The sequence below is a fragment of the Entelurus aequoreus genome, linkage group LG13 (genome assembly GCF_033978785.1).
Source record: "Entelurus aequoreus isolate RoL-2023_Sb linkage group LG13, RoL_Eaeq_v1.1, whole genome shotgun sequence".
Taxonomy (NCBI): domain Eukaryota; kingdom Metazoa; phylum Chordata; class Actinopteri; order Syngnathiformes; family Syngnathidae; genus Entelurus; species Entelurus aequoreus.
Genome location: NC_084743.1, coordinates 6,956,723 through 6,976,553, shown reverse-complemented (window position 1 = coordinate 6,976,553; position 19,831 = coordinate 6,956,723). Strand labels below are relative to the sequence as shown.

Genomic DNA, 19,831 nt, shown 5'->3' with positions numbered 1-19,831 from the left:
CTTTTGGTAAGCGCGGGAGTGAGAAGAGGTTTTAAATTAATTAGCGCCCCTGCGGCTATTCAAGGAAATACGGTAGTCTCCTTAGAGTACACTTCTTGGTAGTGTTCGGCCAATCTCTCCGTCTGACTTGATAGGTGATGCGTTCCATTGTGATGGCATCTTCCAAATCAACTCACCTCAAAGCAGTACACGCACTAGTGTGGCCGCAGGAAACACATTTTGGCAGGGTACCAGTTTTTGGCGCAACAAATAGTAGATTTGACTTACATTTGTGTGGATGTGACTCGCCTGCTGATGGCATCATAGCAATAACATTGAAAGTGTCCTCTTCACTTTCACCCGGGGGTACGCATGTACCACTTGGAACAAGGTAAAGCCTCACCTTTTGGTTTTGGCGGTGACATTCTTAACTAAGCCCCACCCCTCTTTCAATGTAGGCCATTAAAGAGCTGTGATTGGATATATTCTGAACTTGTCCCACCCTTACACAAGACACAATTAAATATGATATGACTTCTCTTTTGTTGACCAGCTGCCATGTAGAAAACAACAACAAACTAAGAAACAGCTTCCAGCCCAGGGCTGCTACACTATGAAGTATAAAAGATAAAACATTGAATATTAAGACTATGTGAACCATTCCCTGACCTCCTCAAAGTTTTGTAGTCAATATTTCATACTTTTGACGTACTAATAGTACACACTATTTTATACTTTGGACACACTAATAGTACACACTAATTCATACTTTGGACACACTAATAGTACACACTCTTTTATACTTTCTACACACTAATAATACACACTATTTTATACTTTGGACACACTAATAGTATCACACTATTTCATAATTTGGACACACTAATAGTACACACTAATTTATACTTTGTACACACTAATAGTACACACTATTTTATACTTTGGACACACTAATAGCACACACTATTTTATACTTTGTACACATTAATAGTACACACTATTTTATACTTTGGACACACTAATAGTATCACACTATTTCATAATTTGGACACACTAATAGTACACACTATTTTATACTTTGGACACACTAATAGTATCACACTATTTCATAATTTGGACACACTAATAGTACACACTATTTTATACTTTGGACACACTAATAGTATCACACTATTTCATAATTTGGACACACTAATAGTACACACTAATTTATACTTTGTACACACTAATAATACACACTATTTTATACTTTGGACACACTAATAGCACACACTATTTCTTAATTTGGACACACTAATAGTACACACTAATTTATACTTTGTACACACTAATAGTACACACTATTTTATACTTTGGACACACTAATAGCACACACTATTTTATACTTTGGACACACTAATAGCACACACTATTTTATACTTTCTACACACATAGTGGTTAGAGTGTCCGCCCTGAGATGGGTAGGTTGTGAGTTCAAACCCCGGCCGAGTCATACCAAAGACTATAAAAATGGGAGCCATTACCTCCCTGCTTGGCACTCAGCATCAATTGGGAGTTAAATCACCAAAATGATTCATGGGCGCGGCCACCGCTGCTGCTCACTGCTCCCCTCACCTCCCAGGGGGTGATCAAGGGTGATGGGTCAAATGCAGAGGATAATCTCACCACACCTAGTGTGTGTATGACAATCATTGCTACTTTAACTTGTACCGTAGTACACATTATTTTATACTTCGTAGACACTAATAGTACACACTATGTTATACTTTGTACACACAAATAGTACACACTATTTTATACTTCGTAGACATTAATAGTACACACTATGTTATACTTTGTACACACAAATAGTACACACTATTTTATACTTTGTACACACCAATAGTACTTCCAATACCACTTCCAATGACTTGTAGAAATATATTTTGCAGTATTTGAAGTAGTAGTACTCACCAGAATAGGAGGAAGCCTCCAGAGGTCCAACTTCTTGGTGGCCAGTCGATGGTTCTTGCACTTGGAACAGAAGTAGAGCTCATCTTCTCCCAGCTCCTCCTCGCTGGTGAACGCCTTCAAACAACTCTGGAGACTGATGGGTTCTGCCTGGCAGCGACGTGACAACTCTACACTGCAGTGCTCCTCCACCACCTAGTCACAAGTCAGGTACATAGTCACAAGTCAGGTACATAGTCACAAGTCAGGTACATAGTCACAAGTCAGGTACATAGTCACAAGTCAGGTACATAGTCACAAGTCATGTACATAGTCACAAGTCATGTACATAATCACAAGTCAGGTACATAGTCACAAGTCATGTACATAGTCACAAGTCATGTACATAGTCACAAGTCAGGTACATAGTCACAAGTCATGTACATAGTCACAAGTCAGGTACATAGTCACAAGTCAGGTACATAGTCACAAGTCAGGTACATAGTCACAAGTCAGGTACATAGTCACAAGTCATGTACATAGTCACAAGTCAGGTACATAGTCACAAGTCATGTACATAGTCACAAGTCAGGTACATAGTCACAAGTCAGGTACATAGTCACAAGTCATGTACATAGTCACAAGTCAGGTACATAGTCACAAGTCATGTACATAATCACAAGTCAGGTACATAGTCACAAGTCATGTACATAGTCACAAGTCATGTACATAGTCACAAGTCAGGTACATAGTCACAAGTCATGTACATAGTCACAAGTCAGGTACATAGTCACAAGTCATGTACATAGTCACAAGTCAGGTACATAGTCACAAGTCAGGTACATAGTCACAAGTCATGTACATAGTCACAAGTCAGGTACATAGTCACAAGTCATGTACATAGTCACAAGTCAGGTACATAGTCACAAGTCATGTACATAGTCACAAGTCAGGTACATAGTCACAAGTCATGTACATAGTCACAAGTCATGTACATAATCACAAGTCAGGTACATAGTCACAAGTCATGTACATAGTCACAAGTCATGTACATAGTCACAAGTCAGGTACATAGTCACAAGTCATGTACATAGTCACAAGTCAGGTACATAGTCACAAGTCATGTACATAGTCACAAGTCAGGTACATAGTCACAAGTCATGTACATAGTCACAAGTCATGTACATAGTCACAAGTCAGGTACATATTCACAAGTCATGTACATAGTCACAAGTCATGTACATAGTCACAAGTCAGGTACATAGTCACAAGTCATGTACATAGTCACAAGTCAGGTACATAGTCACAAGTCATGTACATAGTCACAAGTCATGTACATAGTCACAAGTCAGGTACATAGTCACAAGTCAGGTACATAGTCACAAGTCATGTACATAGTCACAAGTCAGGTACATAGTCACAAGTCAGGTACATAGTCACAAGTAGGGATGATGTTCGAAATCGGTTGTCCCGGTTGTTTGATAAGAAAAGAACCGATTCCATGGACTTGAATCCCTTTTTGAGAACCGGTTCCCGTTATCGAGGCCACTATAGTAAAGAAAAAGAGTTGGTTCTTTATTCGAATCCCTGTGATTGAATCCCTTCCCACATACAGGAAATGCCCTGTGGGACATGCAATGTTCTGCCCATTTGATTGTAGACTCTTACTGACACCTTGTGGCCATATGAAAATACTACGCGTCATTAGTTTGGCCACTTCCAGGTTGAGACAATTGAGAAGTAGACAAGTTGTGTTAGCTCTTACAAGCCTTGGAAAAGATAAGTGTGTAAGTAAACTGTTTAACTTGTTTATGTAACTCAATATTAAGGTGGAAAGTGTTTAAGTTTGATACTAAGATGTTTATTTATTGTGCACTGTTTTAATGGATGTTTTGACGACTTCAAATGGCTGCCAGTCGTGTATTTACACCATCCAAATAGTTCCAACACTCAGAAGTATTTGTTTGATGATAGTACTGTATATTTGTGTGAAGCTAATATTTACATACATTCATTGAATCACGTAGCTTATACATTTGTCATTGTGTGTATTTCAGTTGAAAAAATAAATAAAATAACAGTCCAGTGCAAGACAAAAGTAAAGATAGGAAAAGACAAAGCAAGATCAACAACAATAAAGAGCTTAAATGGATGAATGTGCTGTGGATTGTTAGTTAGCTGTCTGCCAAGATGTATAAGCTCCACATGTGGATTGTTAGTTAGCTGTCTGCCAAGATGTATAAGCTCCACATGTGGATTGTTAGTTAGCTGTCTGCCAAGATGTATAAGCTCAACATGTGGATTGTTAGTTAGCTGTCTGCCAAGATGTATAAGCTCCACATGTGGATTGTTAGTTAGCTGTCTGCCAAGATGTATAAGCTCAACATGTGGATTGTTAGTTAGCTGTCTGCCAAGATGTATAAGCTCAACATGTGGATTGTTAGTTAGCTGTCTGCCAAGATGTATAAGCTCAACGTGTGGATTGTTAGTTAGCTGTCTGCCAAGATGTATAAGCTCAACATGTGGATTGTTTGTTAGCTGTCTGCCAAGATGTATAAGCTCAACATGTGGATTGTTAGTTAGCTGTCTGCCAAGATGTATAAGCTCAACATGTGGATTGTTAGTTAGCTGTCTGCCAAGATGTATAAGCTCAACATGTGGATTGTTAGTTAGCTGTCTGCCAAGATGTATAAGCTCAACATGTGGATTGTTAGTTAGCTGTCTGCCAAGATGTATAAGCTCAACATGTGGATTGTTAGTTAGCTGTCTGCCAAGATGTATAAGCTCAACATGTGGATTGTTAGTTAGCTGTCTGCCAAGATGTATAAGCTCAACATGTGGATTGTTAGTTAGCTGTCTGCCAAGATGTATAAGCTCAACATGTGGATTGTTAGTTAGCTGTCTGCCAAGATGTATAAGCTCAACATGTGGATTGTTAGTTAGCTGTCTGCCAAGATGTATAAGCTCAACGTGTGGATTGTTAGTTAGCTGTCTGCCAAGATGTATAAGCTCAACATGTGGATTGTTTGTTAGCTGTCTGCCAAGATGTATAAGCTCAACATGTGGATTGTTAGTTAGCTGTCTGCCAAGATGTATAAGCTCAACATGTGGATTGTTAGTTAGCTGTCTGCCAAGATGTATAAGCTCAACATGTGGATTGTTAGTTAGCTGTCTGCCAAGATGTATAAGCTCAACATGTGGATTGTTAGTTAGCTGTCTGCCAAGATGTATAAGCTCAACATGTGGATTGTTAGTTAGCTGTCTGCCAAGATGTATAAGCTCCACATGTGGATTGTTAGTTAGCTGTCTGCCAAGATGTATAAGCTCAACATGTGGATTGTTAGTTAGCTGTCTGCCAAGATGTATAAGCTCAACATGTGGATTGTTAGTTAGCTGTCTGCCAAGATGTATAAGCTCAACATGTGGATTGTTAGTTAGCTGTCTGCCAAGATGTATAAGCTCAACATGTGGATTGTTAGTTAGCTGTCTGCCAAGATGTATAAGCTCAACGTGTGGATTGTTAGTTAGCTGTCTGCCAAGATGTATAAGCTCAACATGTGGATTGTTAGTTAGCTGTCTGCCAAGATGTATAAGCTCAACGTGTGGATTGTTAGTTAGCTGTCTGCCAAGATGTATAAGCTCCACATGTGGATTGTTAGTTAGCTGTCTGCCAAGATGTATAAGCTCAACATGTGGATTGTTAGTTAGCTGTCTGCCAAGATGTATAAGCTCAACGTGTGGATTGTTAGTTAGCTGTCTGCCAAGATGTATAAGCTCAACATGTGGATTGTTTGTTAGCTGTCTGCCAAGATGTATAAGCTCAACATGTGGATTGTTAGTTAGCTGTCTGCCAAGATGTATAAGCTCAACATGTGGATTGTTAGTTAGCTGTCTGCCAAGATGTATAAGCTCAACATGTGGATTGTTAGTTAGCTGTCTGCCAAGATGTATAAGCTCAACATGTGGATTGTTAGTTAGCTGTCTGCCAAGATGTATAAGCTCAACATGTGGATTGTTAGTTAGCTGTCTGCCAAGATGTATAAGCTCAACATGTGGATTGTTAGTTAGCTGTCTGCCAAGATGTATAAGCTCAACATGTGGATTGTTAGTTAGCTGTCTGCCAAGATGTATAAGCTCCACATGTGGATTGTTAGTTAGCTGTCTGCCAAGATGTATAAGCTCCACATGTATAGTGAGGGCAGAACAATTATTGCCAGGCTTCTCTCTCATGTAAGAATTGTTGATTGATGACTGTGGTGTTCTTAGTGTCATAGTGTGTGTACTTAGTATGTTCCAATAGCAGCAGAAGTGCACTTTTTGGAGAGCTGTATTATTTTCAGTTTTGTGCCCAAGAGACTGATTTTATTTAACACTATATTATTATTTATACACCTATAGTGATCACAGAGACAGCTTGTTTTTGTGTTACTGTATATATATATATATATATATATATATATATATATATATATATATATATATATATATATATATATATATATATATATATATATATATATATATATATATATATATATATATATATATATATTTTTAGGGGGGGGTAACAGTCAATATTTATTTATTTATTTTTTTTCTTATAAAATAAAAGTGAACTTTTGTTAAACCAAATATTGTGTTTTTTTCCATATACAACAACCTATCTGGACTCCATAAGAGAATCCATAAGGAATCAGTTCAATAAGAGGATTCCATAATGGCCTCGAACTCGATCATTTCTTATCAAACATCATCCCTAGTCACAAGTCAGGTACATAATAATATGTCATGTCTTATGAAGTATGATACTTTTCATGGTCGTAGTACTACCAGAGAATATGATACTTTCAATAGTAGTAGTACTACTAGAAAGTATGATGCTATCCATGGTAGTACTACTAGAGAGTATGATACTTCCTGTGGTAGTAGTACTACTAGAGAGTATGATACTTCCTGTGGTAGTAGTACTACTAGAGAGTATGATACTTCCTGTGGTAGTAGTACTACTAGAGAGTATGATACTTCCTGTGGTAGTAGTACTACTAGAGAGTATGATACTTCCTGTGGTAGTAGTACTACTAGAGAGTATGATACTTCCTGTGGTAGTAGTACTACTCCAGAGTATGATACTTCCTGTGGTGGTAGTAGTACTACTAGAGAGTATGATACTTCCTGTGGTAGTAGTACTACTAGAGAGTATGATACTTCCTGTGGTAGTAGTACTACTAGAGAGTATGATACTTCCTGTGGAAGTAGTACTACTCCAGAGTATGATACTTCCTGTGGTAGTAGTACTACTAGAGAGTATGATACTTCCTGTGGTAGTAGTACTACTCCAGAGTATGATACTTCCTGTGGTAGTAGTACTACTAGAGAGTATGATACTTCCTGTGGTAGTAGTACTACTAGAGAGTATGATACTTCCTGTGGTAGTAGTACTACTCCAGAGTATGATACTTCCTGTGGTAGTAGTGCTACTAGAGAGTATGATACTTCCTGTGGTGGTAGTAGTACTAGAGAGTATGATACTTCCTGTGGTAGTAGTACTACTAGAGAGTATGATACTTCCTGTGGTAGTAGTACTACTCCAGAGTATGATACTTCCTGTGGTAGTAGTACTACTAGAGAGTATGATACTTCCTGTGGTAGTAGTACTACTAGAGAGTATGATACTTCCTGTGGTAGTAGTACTACTCCAGAGTATGATACTTCCTGTGGTAGTAGTACTACTAGAGAGTATGATACTTCCTGTGGTAGTAGTACTACTAGAGAGTATGATACTTCCTGTGGTAGTAGTACTACTCCAGAGTATGATACTTCCTGTGGTAGTAGTACTACTAGAGAGTATGATACTTCCTGTGGTAGTAGTACTACTAGAGAGTATGATACTTCCTGTGGTAGTAGTACTACTAGAGAGTATGATACTTCCTGTGGTAGTAGTACTACTAGAGAGTATGATACTTCCTGTGGTAGTAGTACTACTAGAGAGTATGATACTTCCTGTGGTAGTAGTACTACTCCAGAGTATGATACTTCCTGTGGTAGTAGTGCTACTAGAGAGTATGATACTTCCTGTGGTGGTAGTAGTACTAGAGAGTATGATACTTCCTGTGGTAGTAGTACTACTAGAGAGTATGATACTTCCTGTGGTAGTAGTACTACTCCAGAGTATGATACTTCCTGTGGTAGTAGTACTACTAGAGAGTATGATACTTCCTGTGGTAGTAGTACTACTAGAGAGTATGATACTTCCTGTGGTAGTAGTACTACTAGAGAGTATGATACTTCCTGTGGTAGTAGTACTACTAGAGAGTATGATACTTCCTGTGGTAGTAGTACTACTAGAGAGTATGATACTTCCTGTGGTAGTAGTACTACTCCAGAGTATGATACTTCCTGTGGTAGTAGTACTACTAGAGAGTATGATACTTCCTGTGGTAGTAGTACTACTCCAGAGTATGATACTTCCTGTGGTAGTAGTACTACTAGAGAGTATGATACTTCCTGTGGTAGTAGTACTACTAGAGAGTATGATACTTCCTGTGGTAGTAGTACTACTAGAGAGTATGATACTTCCTGTGGTAGTAGTACTACTAGAGAGTATGATACTTCCTGTGGTAGTAGTACTACTAGAGAGTATGATACTTCCTGTGGTAGTAGTACTACTAGAGAGTATGATACTTCCTGTGGTAGTAGTACTACTAGAGAGTATGATACTTCCTGTGGTAGTAGTACTACTAGAGAGTATGATACTTCCTGTGGTAGTAGTACTACTAGAGAGTACAACTCACCCTCTCCTGTGAAGTCTGGTATCTGAGGTGCAGAGCAGTTGGGTCCCAGTCCACAGAAATGTAGGAATTACCCAGAGAAACTTCTTCTTCAGTACAGGCGATCATGCAGCCTCGACAGAACCTGAACACATACAAAGTACTATCATGTACTTCTTCAACTACATAACCTGAACACATACAAAGTACTATCATGTACTTCTTCAACTACAGAACCTGAACACATACAAAGTACTATCATGTACTTCTTCAACTACAGAACCTGAACACATACAAAGTACTATCATGTACTTCTTCAACTACAGAACCTGAACAAATACAAAGTACTATCATGTACTGTACTTCTTCAACTACAGAACCTGAACAAATACAAAGTACTATCATGTACTGTACTTCTTCAACTACAGAACCTGAACAAATACAAAGTACTATCATGTACTGTACTTCTTCAACTACAGAACCTGAACAAATACAAAGTACTATCATGTACTGTACTTCTTCAACTACAGAACCTGAACAAATACAAAGAACTATCATGTACTGTACTTCTTCAACTACAGAACCTGAACAAATACAAAGTACTATCATGTACTGTACTTCTTCAACTACAGAACCTGAACAAATACAAAGTACTATCATGTACTGTACTTCTTCAACTACAGAACCTGAACAAATACAAAGTACTATCATGTACTGTACTTCTTCAACTACAGAACCTGAACAAATACAAAGTACTATCATGTACTGTACTTCTTCAACTACAGAACCTGAACAAATACAAAGTGTTATCATGTACTGTACTTCTTCAACTACAGAACCTGAACAAATACAAAGTACTATCATGTACTGTACTTCTTCAACTACAGAACCTGAACAAATACAAAGTACTATCATGTACTGTACTTCTTCAACTACAGAACCTGAACAAATACAAAGTACTATCATGTACTGTACTTCTTCAACTACAGAACCTGAACAAATACAAAGTACTATCATGTACTTCTTCAACTACAGAACCTGAACAAATACAAAGTACTATCATGTACTGTACTTCTTCAACTACAGAACCTGAACACATACAAAGTACTATCATGTACTGTACTTCTTCAACTACAGAACCTGAACAAATACAAAGTACTATCATGTACTGTACTTCTTCAACTACAGAACCTGAACACATACAAAGTACTATCATGTACTTCTTCAACTACAGAACCTGAACAAATACAAAGTACTATCATGTACTTATTCAACTACAGAACCTGAACAAATACAAAGTACTATCATGTACTGTACTTCTTCAACTACAGAACCTGAACAAATACAAAGTACTATCATGTACTGTACTTCTTCAACTACAGAACCTGAACAAATACAAAGTACTATCATGTACTGTACTTCTTCAACTACAGAACCTGAACAAATACAAAGAACTATCATGTACTGTACTTCTTCAACTACAGAACCTGAACAAATACAAAGTACTATCATGTACTGTACTTCTTCAACTACAGAACCTGAACAAATACAAAGTACTATCATGTACTGTACTTCTTCAACTACAGAACCTGAACAAATACAAAGTACTATCATGTACTGTACTTCTTCAACTACAGAACCTGAACAAATACAAAGTACTATCATGTACTGTACTTCTTCAACTACAGAACCTGAACAAATACAAAGTGCTATCATGTACTGTACTTCTTCAACTACAGAACCTGAACAAATACAAAGTACTATCATGTACTGTACTTCTTCAACTACAGAACCTGAACAAATACAAAGTACTATCATGTACTGTACTTCTTCAACTACAGAACCTGAACAAATACAAAGTACTATCATGTACTGTACTTCTTCAACTACAGAACCTGAACAAATACAAAGTACTATCATGTACTTCTTCAACTACAGAACCTGAACAAATACAAAGTACTATCATGTACTGTACTTCTTCAACTACAGAACCTGAACACATACAAAGTACTATCATGTACTGTACTTCTTCAACTACAGAACCTGAACAAATACAAAGTACTATCATGTACTGTACTTCTTCAACTACAGAACCTGAACACATACAAAGTACTATCATGTACTTCTTCAACTACAGAACCTGAACAAATACAAAGTACTATCATGTACTTATTCAACTACAGAACCTGAACAAATACAAAGTACTATCATGTACTTCTTCAACTACAGAACCTGAACACATACAATGTACTATCATGTACTTCTTCAACTACAGAACCTGAACAAATACAAAGTACTATCATGTACTTCTTCAACTACAGAACCTGAACAAATACAAAGTACTATCATGTACTTCTTCAACTACAGAACCTGAACAAATACAAAGTACTATCATGTACTTCTTCAACTACAGAACCTGAACACATACAAAGTACTATCATGTACTACTTCAACTACAGAACCTGAACACATACAAAGTACTATCATGTACTTCTTCAACTACAGAACCTGAACAAATACAAAGTACTATCATGTACTTCTTCAACTACAGAACCTGAACAAATACAAAGTACTATCATGTACTTCTTCAACTACAGAACCTGAACACATACAAAGTACTATCATGTACTGTACTTCTTCAACTACAGAACCTGAACACATACAAAGTACTATCATGTACTGTACTTCTTCAACTACAGAACCTGAACAAATACAAAGTACTATCATGTACTGTACTTCTTCAACTACAGAACCTGAACACATACAAAGTACTATCATGTACTTCTTCAACTACAGAACCTGAACAAATACAAAGTACTATCATGTACTTATTCAACTACAGAACCTGAACACATACAAAGTACTATTATGTACTACTTCAACTACAGAACCTGAACACATACAAAGTACTATCATGTACTTCTTCAACTACATAACCTGAACACATACAAAGTACTATCATGTACTTCTTCAACTACAGAACCTGAACACATACAAAGTACTATCATGTACTTCTTCAACTACAGAACCTGAACACATACAAAGTACTATCATGTACTTCTTCAACTACAGAACCTGAACAAATACAAAGTACTATCATGTACTGTACTTCTTCAACTACAGAACCTGAACAAATACAAAGTACTATCATGTACTGTACTTCTTCAACTACAGAACCTGAACAAATACAAAGTACTATCATGTACTGTACTTCTTCAACTACAGAACCTGAACAAATACAAAGTACTATCATGTACTGTACTTCTTCAACTACAGAACCTGAACAAATACAAAGTACTATCATGTACTGTACTTCTTCAACTACAGAACCTGAACAAATACAAAGTACTATCATGTACTGTACTTCTTCAACTACAGAACCTGAACAAATACAAAGTACTATCATGTACTGTACTTCTTCAACTACAGAACCTGAACAAATACAAAGTACTATCATGTACTGTACTTCTTCAACTACAGAACCTGAACAAATACAAAGTACTATCATGTACTGTACTTCTTCAACTACAGAACCTGAACAAATACAAAGTGCTATCATGTACTGTACTTCTTCAACTACAGAACCTGAACAAATACAAAGTACTATCATGTACTGTACTTCTTCAACTACAGAACCTGAACAAATACAAAGTACTATCATGTACTGTACTTCTTCAACTACAGAACCTGAACAAATACAAAGTACTATCATGTACTGTACTTCTTCAACTACAGAACCTGAACAAATACAAAGTACTATCATGTACTTCTTCAACTACAGAACCTGAACAAATACAAAGTACTATCATGTACTGTACTTCTTCAACTACAGAACCTGAACACATACAAAGTACTATCATGTACTGTACTTCTTCAACTACAGAACCTGAACAAATACAAAGTACTATCATGTACTGTACTTCTTCAACTACAGAACCTGAACACATACAAAGTACTATCATGTACTTCTTCAACTACAGAACCTGAACAAATACAAAGTACTATCATGTACTTATTCAACTACAGAACCTGAACAAATACAAAGTACTATCATGTACTTCTTCAACTACAGAACCTGAACACATACAATGTACTATCATGTACTTCTTCAACTACAGAACCTGAACAAATACAAAGTACTATCATGTACTTCTTCAACTACAGAACCTGAACAAATACAAAGTACTATCATGTACTTCTTCAACTACAGAACCTGAACAAATACAAAGTACTATCATGTACTTCTTCAACTACAGAACCTGAACACATACAAAGTACTATCATGTACTACTTCAACTACAGAACCTGAACACAAACAAAGTACTATCATGTACTTCTTCAACTACAGAACCTGAACAAATACAAAGTACTATCATGTACTTCTTCAACTACAGAACCTGAACAAATACAAAGTACTATCATGTACTTCTTCAACTACAGAACCTGAACACATACAAAGTACTATCATGTACTGTACTTCTTCAACTACAGAACCTGAACACATACAAAGTACTATCATGTACTGTACTTCTTCAACTACAGAACCTGAACAAATACAAAGTACTATCATGTACTGTACTTCTTCAACTACAGAACCTGAACTCATACAAAGTACTATCATGTACTACTTCAACTACAGAACCTGAACACATACAAAGTACTATCATGCACTACTTCAACTACAGAACCTGAACAAATACAAAGTACTATCATGTACTTCTTCAACTACAGAACCTGAACAAATACAAAGTACTATCATGTACTTCTTCAACTACAGAACCTGAACAAATACAAAGTACTATCATGTACTTCTTCAACTACAGAACCTGAACAAATACAAAGTACTATCATGTACTTCTTCAACTACAGAACCTGAACACATACAAAGTACTATCATGTACTACTTCAACTACAGAACCTGAACACATACAAAGTACTATCATGTACTTCTTCAACTACAGAACCTGAACAAATACAAAGTACCATCGTGTACTTCTTCAACTACAGAACCTGAACACATACAAAGTACTATCATGTACTTATTCAACTACAGAACCTGAACAAATACAAAGTACTATCATGTACTTCTTCAACTACAGAACCTGAACACATACAAAGTACTATCATGTACTACTTCAACTACAGAACCTGAACACATACAAAGTACTATCATGCACTACTTCAACTACAGAACCTGAACAAATACAAAGTACTATCATGTACTTCTTCAACTACAGAACCTGAACAAATACAAAGTACTATCATGTACTTCTTCAACTACAGAACCTGAACAAATACAAAGTACTATCATGTACTTATTCAACTACAGAACCTGAACAAATACAAAGTACTATCATGTACTTATTCAACTACAGAACCTGAACAAATACAAAGTACTATCATGTACTTCTTCAACTACAGAACCTGAACACATACAATGTACTATCATGTACTTCTTCAACTACAGAACCTGAACACATACAAAGTACTATCATGCACTACTTCAACTACAGAACCTGAACAAATACAAAGTACTATTATGTACTACTTCAACTACAGAACTTGAACACATACAAAGTACTATCATGTACTTCTTCAACTACAGAACCTGAACACATACAAAGTACTATCATGTACTACTTCAACTACAGAACCTGAACAAATACAAAGTACTATCATGTACTTCTTCAACTACAGAACCTGAACAAATACAAAGTACTATCATGTACTTATTCAACTACAGAACCTGAACAAATACAAAGTACTATCATGTACTTATTCAACTACAGAACCTGAACAAATACAAAGTACTATCATGTACTTCTTCAACTACAGAACCTGAACACATACAATGTACTATCATGTACTTCTTCAACTACAGAACCTGAACACATACAAAGTACTATCATGCACTACTTCAACTACAGAACCTGAACAAATACAAAGTACTATTATGTACTACTTCAACTACAGAACTTGAACACATACAAAGTACTATCATGTACTTCTTCAACTACAGAACCTGAACACATACAAAGTACTATCATGTACTACTTCAACTACAGAACCTGAACAAATACAAAGTACTATCATGTACTTCTTCAACTACAGAACCTGAACACATACAAAGTACTATCATGTACTACTTCAACTACAGAACCTGAACACATACAAAGTACTATCATGTACTTCTTCAACTACAGAACCTGAACAAATACAAAGTACTATCATGTACTTCTTCAACTACAGAACCTGAACAAATACAAAGTACTATCATGTACTTCTTCAACTACAGAACCTGAACACATACAAAGTACTATCATGTACTGTACTTCTTCAACTACAGAACCTGAACTCATACAAAGTACTATCATGTACTACTTCAACTACAGAACCTGAACACATACAAAGTACTATCATGTACTGTACTTCTTCAACTACAGAACCTGAACAAATACAAAGTACTATCATGTACTGTACTTCTTCAACTACAGAACCTGAACAAATACAAAGTACTATCATGTACTGTACTTCTTCAACTACAGAACCTGAACTCATACAAAGTACTATCATGTACTACTTCAACTACAGAACCTGAACACATACAAAGTACTATCATGCACTACTTCAACTACAGAACCTGAACAAATACAAAGTACTATCATGTACTTCTTCAACTACAGAACCTGAACAAATACAAAGTACTATCATGTACTTCTTCAACTACAGAACCTGAACAAATACAAAGTACTATCATGTACTTCTTCAACTACAGAACCTGAACAAATACAAAGTACTATCATGTACTTCTTCAACTACAGAACCTGAACACATACAAAGTACTATCATGTACTACTTCAACTACAGAACCTGAACACATACAAAGTACTATCATGTACTTCTTCAACTACAGAACCTGAACAAATACAAAGTACTATCGTGTACTTCTTCAACTACAGAACCTGAACACATACAAAGTACTATCATGTACTTATTCAACTACAGAACCTGAACAAATACAAAGTACTATCATGTACTTCTTCAACTACAGAACCTGAACACATACAAAGTACTATCATGTACTACTTCAACTACAGAACCTGAACACATACAAAGTACTATCATGCACTACTTCAACTACAGAACCTGAACAAATACAAAGTACTATCATGTACTTCTTCAACTACAGAACCTGAACAAATACAAAGTACTATCATGTACTTCTTCAACTACAGAACCTGAACAAATACAAAGTACTATCATGTACTTATTCAACTACAGAACCTGAACAAATACAAAGTACTATCATGTACTTATTCAACTACAGAACCTGAACAAATACAAAGTACTATCATGTACTTCTTCAACTACAGAACCTGAACACATACAATGTACTATCATGTACTTCTTCAACTACAGAACCTGAACACATACAAAGTACTATCATGCACTACTTCAACTACAGAACCTGAACAAATACAAAGTACTATTATGTACTACTTCAACTACAGAACTTGAACACATACAAAGTACTATCATGTACTTCTTCAACTACAGAACCTGAACACATACAAAGTACTATCATGTACTACTTCAACTACAGAACCTGAACAAATACAAAGTACTATCATGTACTTCTTCAACTACAGAACCTGAACAAATACAAAGTACTATCATGTACTTATTCAACTACAGAACCTGAAGAAATACAAAGTACTATCATGTACTACTTCAACTACAGAACCTGAACACATACAAAGTACTATCATGTACTTCTTCAACTACAGAACCTGAACAAATACAAAGTACTATCATGTACTTCTTTAACTACAGAACCTGAACACATAAAGTACTATCATGTACTTCTTCAACTACAGAACCTGAACAAATACAAATTACTATCATGTACTTATTCAACTACAGAACCTGAACACATACAAAGTACTATCATGTACTTCTTCAACTACAGAACCTGAACAAATACAAAGTACTATCATGTACTTATTCAACTACAGAACCTGAACACATACAAAGTACTATCATGTACTTCTTCAACTACAGAACCTGAACAAATACAAAGTACTATCATGTACTTATTCAACTACAGAACCTGAACACATACAAAGCACTATCATGTACTTCTTCAACTACAGAACCTGAACACATACAAAGTACTATCATGTACTTATTCAACTACAGAACCTGAACACATACAAAGCACTATCATGTACTTCTTCAACTACAGAACCTGAACACATACAAAGTACTATCATGTACTTCTTCAACTACAGAACCTGAACACATACAAAGTACTATCATGTACTTCTTCAACTACAGAACCTGAACAAATACAAAGTACTATCATGTACTTATTCAACTACAGAACCTGAACACATACAAAGTACTATCATGTACTTCTTCAACTACAGAACCTGAACAAATACAAAGTACTATCATGTACTTCTTCAACTACAGAACCTGAACAAATACAAAGTACTATCATGTACTTCTTCAACTACAGAACCTGAACAAATACAAAGTACTATCATGTACTTCTTCAACTACAGAACCTGAACACATACAAAGTACTATCATGTACTACTTCAACTACAGAACCTGAACACATACAAAGTACTATCATGTACTTCTTCAACTACAGAACCTGAACAAATACAAAGTACCATCGTGTACTTCTTCAACTACAGAACCTGAACACATACAAAGTACTATCATGTACTTATTCAACTACAGAACCTGAACAAATACAAAGTACTATCATGTACTTCTTCAACTACAGAACCTGAACACATACAAAGTACTATCATGTACTACTTCAACTACAGAACCTGAACACATACAAAGTACTATCATGCACTACTTCAACTACAGAACCTGAACAAATACAAAGTACTATCATGTACTTCTTCAACTACAGAACCTGAACAAATACAAAGTACTATCATGTACTTCTTCAACTACAGAACCTGAACAAATACAAAGTACTATCATGTACTTATTCAACTACAGAACCTGAACAAATACAAAGTACTATCATGTACTTATTCAACTACAGAACCTGAACAAATACAAAGTACTATCATGTACTTCTTCAACTACAGAACCTGAACACATACAATGTACTATCATGTACTTCTTCAACTACAGAACCTGAACACATACAAAGTACTATCATGCACTACTTCAACTACAGAACCTGAACAAATACAAAGTACTATTATGTACTACTTCAACTACAGAACTTGAACACATACAAAGTACTATCATGTACTTCTTCAACTACAGAACCTGAACACATACAAAGTACTATCATGTACTACTTCAACTACAGAACCTGAACAAATACAAAGTACTATCATGTACTTCTTCAACTACAGAACCTGAACAAATACAAAGTACTATCATGTACTTATTCAACTACAGAACCTGAACAAATACAAAGTACTATCATGTACTTATTCAACTACAGAACCTGAACAAATACAAAGTACTATCATGTACTTCTTCAACTACAGAACCTGAACACATACAATGTACTATCATGTACTTCTTCAACTACAGAACCTGAACACATACAAAGTACTATCATGCACTACTTCAACTACAGAACCTGAACAAATACAAAGTACTATTATGTACTACTTCAACTACAGAACTTGAACACATACAAAGTACTATCATGTACTTCTTCAACTACAGAACCTGAACACATACAAAGTACTATCATGTACTACTTCAACTACAGAACCTGAACAAATACAAAGTACTATCATGTACTTCTTCAACTACAGAACCTGAACACATACAAAGTACTATCATGTACTACTTCAACTACAGAACCTGAACACATACAAAGTACTATCATGTACTTCTTCAACTACAGAACCTGAACAAATACAAAGTACTATCATGTACTTCTTCAACTACAGAACCTGAACAAATACAAAGTACTATCATGTACTTCTTCAACTACAGAACCTGAACACATACAAAGTACTATCATGTACTGTACTTCTTCAACTACAGAACCTGAACTCATACAAAGTACTATCATGTACTACTTCAACTACAGAACCTGAACACATACAAAGTACTATCATGTACTGTACTTCTTCAACTACAGAACCTGAACAAATACAAAGTACTATCATGTACTGTACTTCTTCAACTACAGAACCTGAACAAATACAAAGTACTATCATGTACTGTACTTCTTCAACTACAGAACCTGAACTCATACAAAGTACTATCATGTACTACTTCAACTACAGAACCTGAACACATACAAAGTACTATCATGCACTACTTCAACTACAGAACCTGAACAAATACAAAGTACTATCATGTACTTCTTCAACTACAGAACCTGAACAAATACAAAGTACTATCATGTACTTCTTCAACTACAGAACCTGAACAAATACAAAGTACTATCATGTACTTCTTCAACTACAGAACCTGAACAAATACAAAGTACTATCATGTACTTCTTCAACTACAGAACCTGAACACATACAAAGTACTATCATGTACTACTTCAACTACAGAACCTGAACACATACAAAGTACTATCATGTACTTCTTCAACTACAGAACCTGAACAAATACAAAGTACTATCGTGTACTTCTTCAACTACAGAACCTGAACACATACAAAGTACTATCATGTACTTATTCAACTACAGAACCTGAACAAATACAAAGTACTATCATGTACTTCTTCAACTACAGAACCTGAACACATACAAAGTACTATCATGTACTACTTCAACTACAGAACCTGAACACATACAAAGTACTATCATGCACTACTTCAACTACAGAACCTGAACAAATACAAAGTACTATCATGTACTTCTTCAACTACAGAACCTGAACAAATACAAAGTACTATCATGTACTTCTTCAACTACAGAACCTGAACAAATACAAAGTACTATCATGTACTTATTCAACTACAGAACCTGAACAAATACAAAGTACTATCATGTACTTATTCAACTACAGAACCTGAACAAATACAAAGTACTATCATGTACTTCTTCAACTACAGAACCTGAACACATACAATGTACTATCATGTACTTCTTCAACTACAGAACCTGAACACATACAAAGTACTATCATGCACTACTTCA

The 19,831-nt window shown here is 35.7% G+C and overlaps 1 protein-coding gene across 1 annotated transcript in view; it reads right to left on the bottom strand.

Moving 5' to 3' along the window:
- usp32 (ubiquitin specific peptidase 32) overlaps positions 1 to 19,831 on the bottom strand; it is a 105,368-nt gene that overhangs the window by 10,897 nt on the left and 74,640 nt on the right. Inside the window, exons 30-31 of the mRNA XM_062067328.1 lie at positions 8,700 to 8,820; positions 1,933 to 2,124 (exon numbers count right to left, since the gene is read on the bottom strand). Of these exons, the coding sequence (XP_061923312.1) occupies positions 1,933 to 2,124; positions 8,700 to 8,820 (313 nt within the window). The remainder of the gene's footprint in view (positions 1 to 1,932; positions 2,125 to 8,699; positions 8,821 to 19,831) is intronic.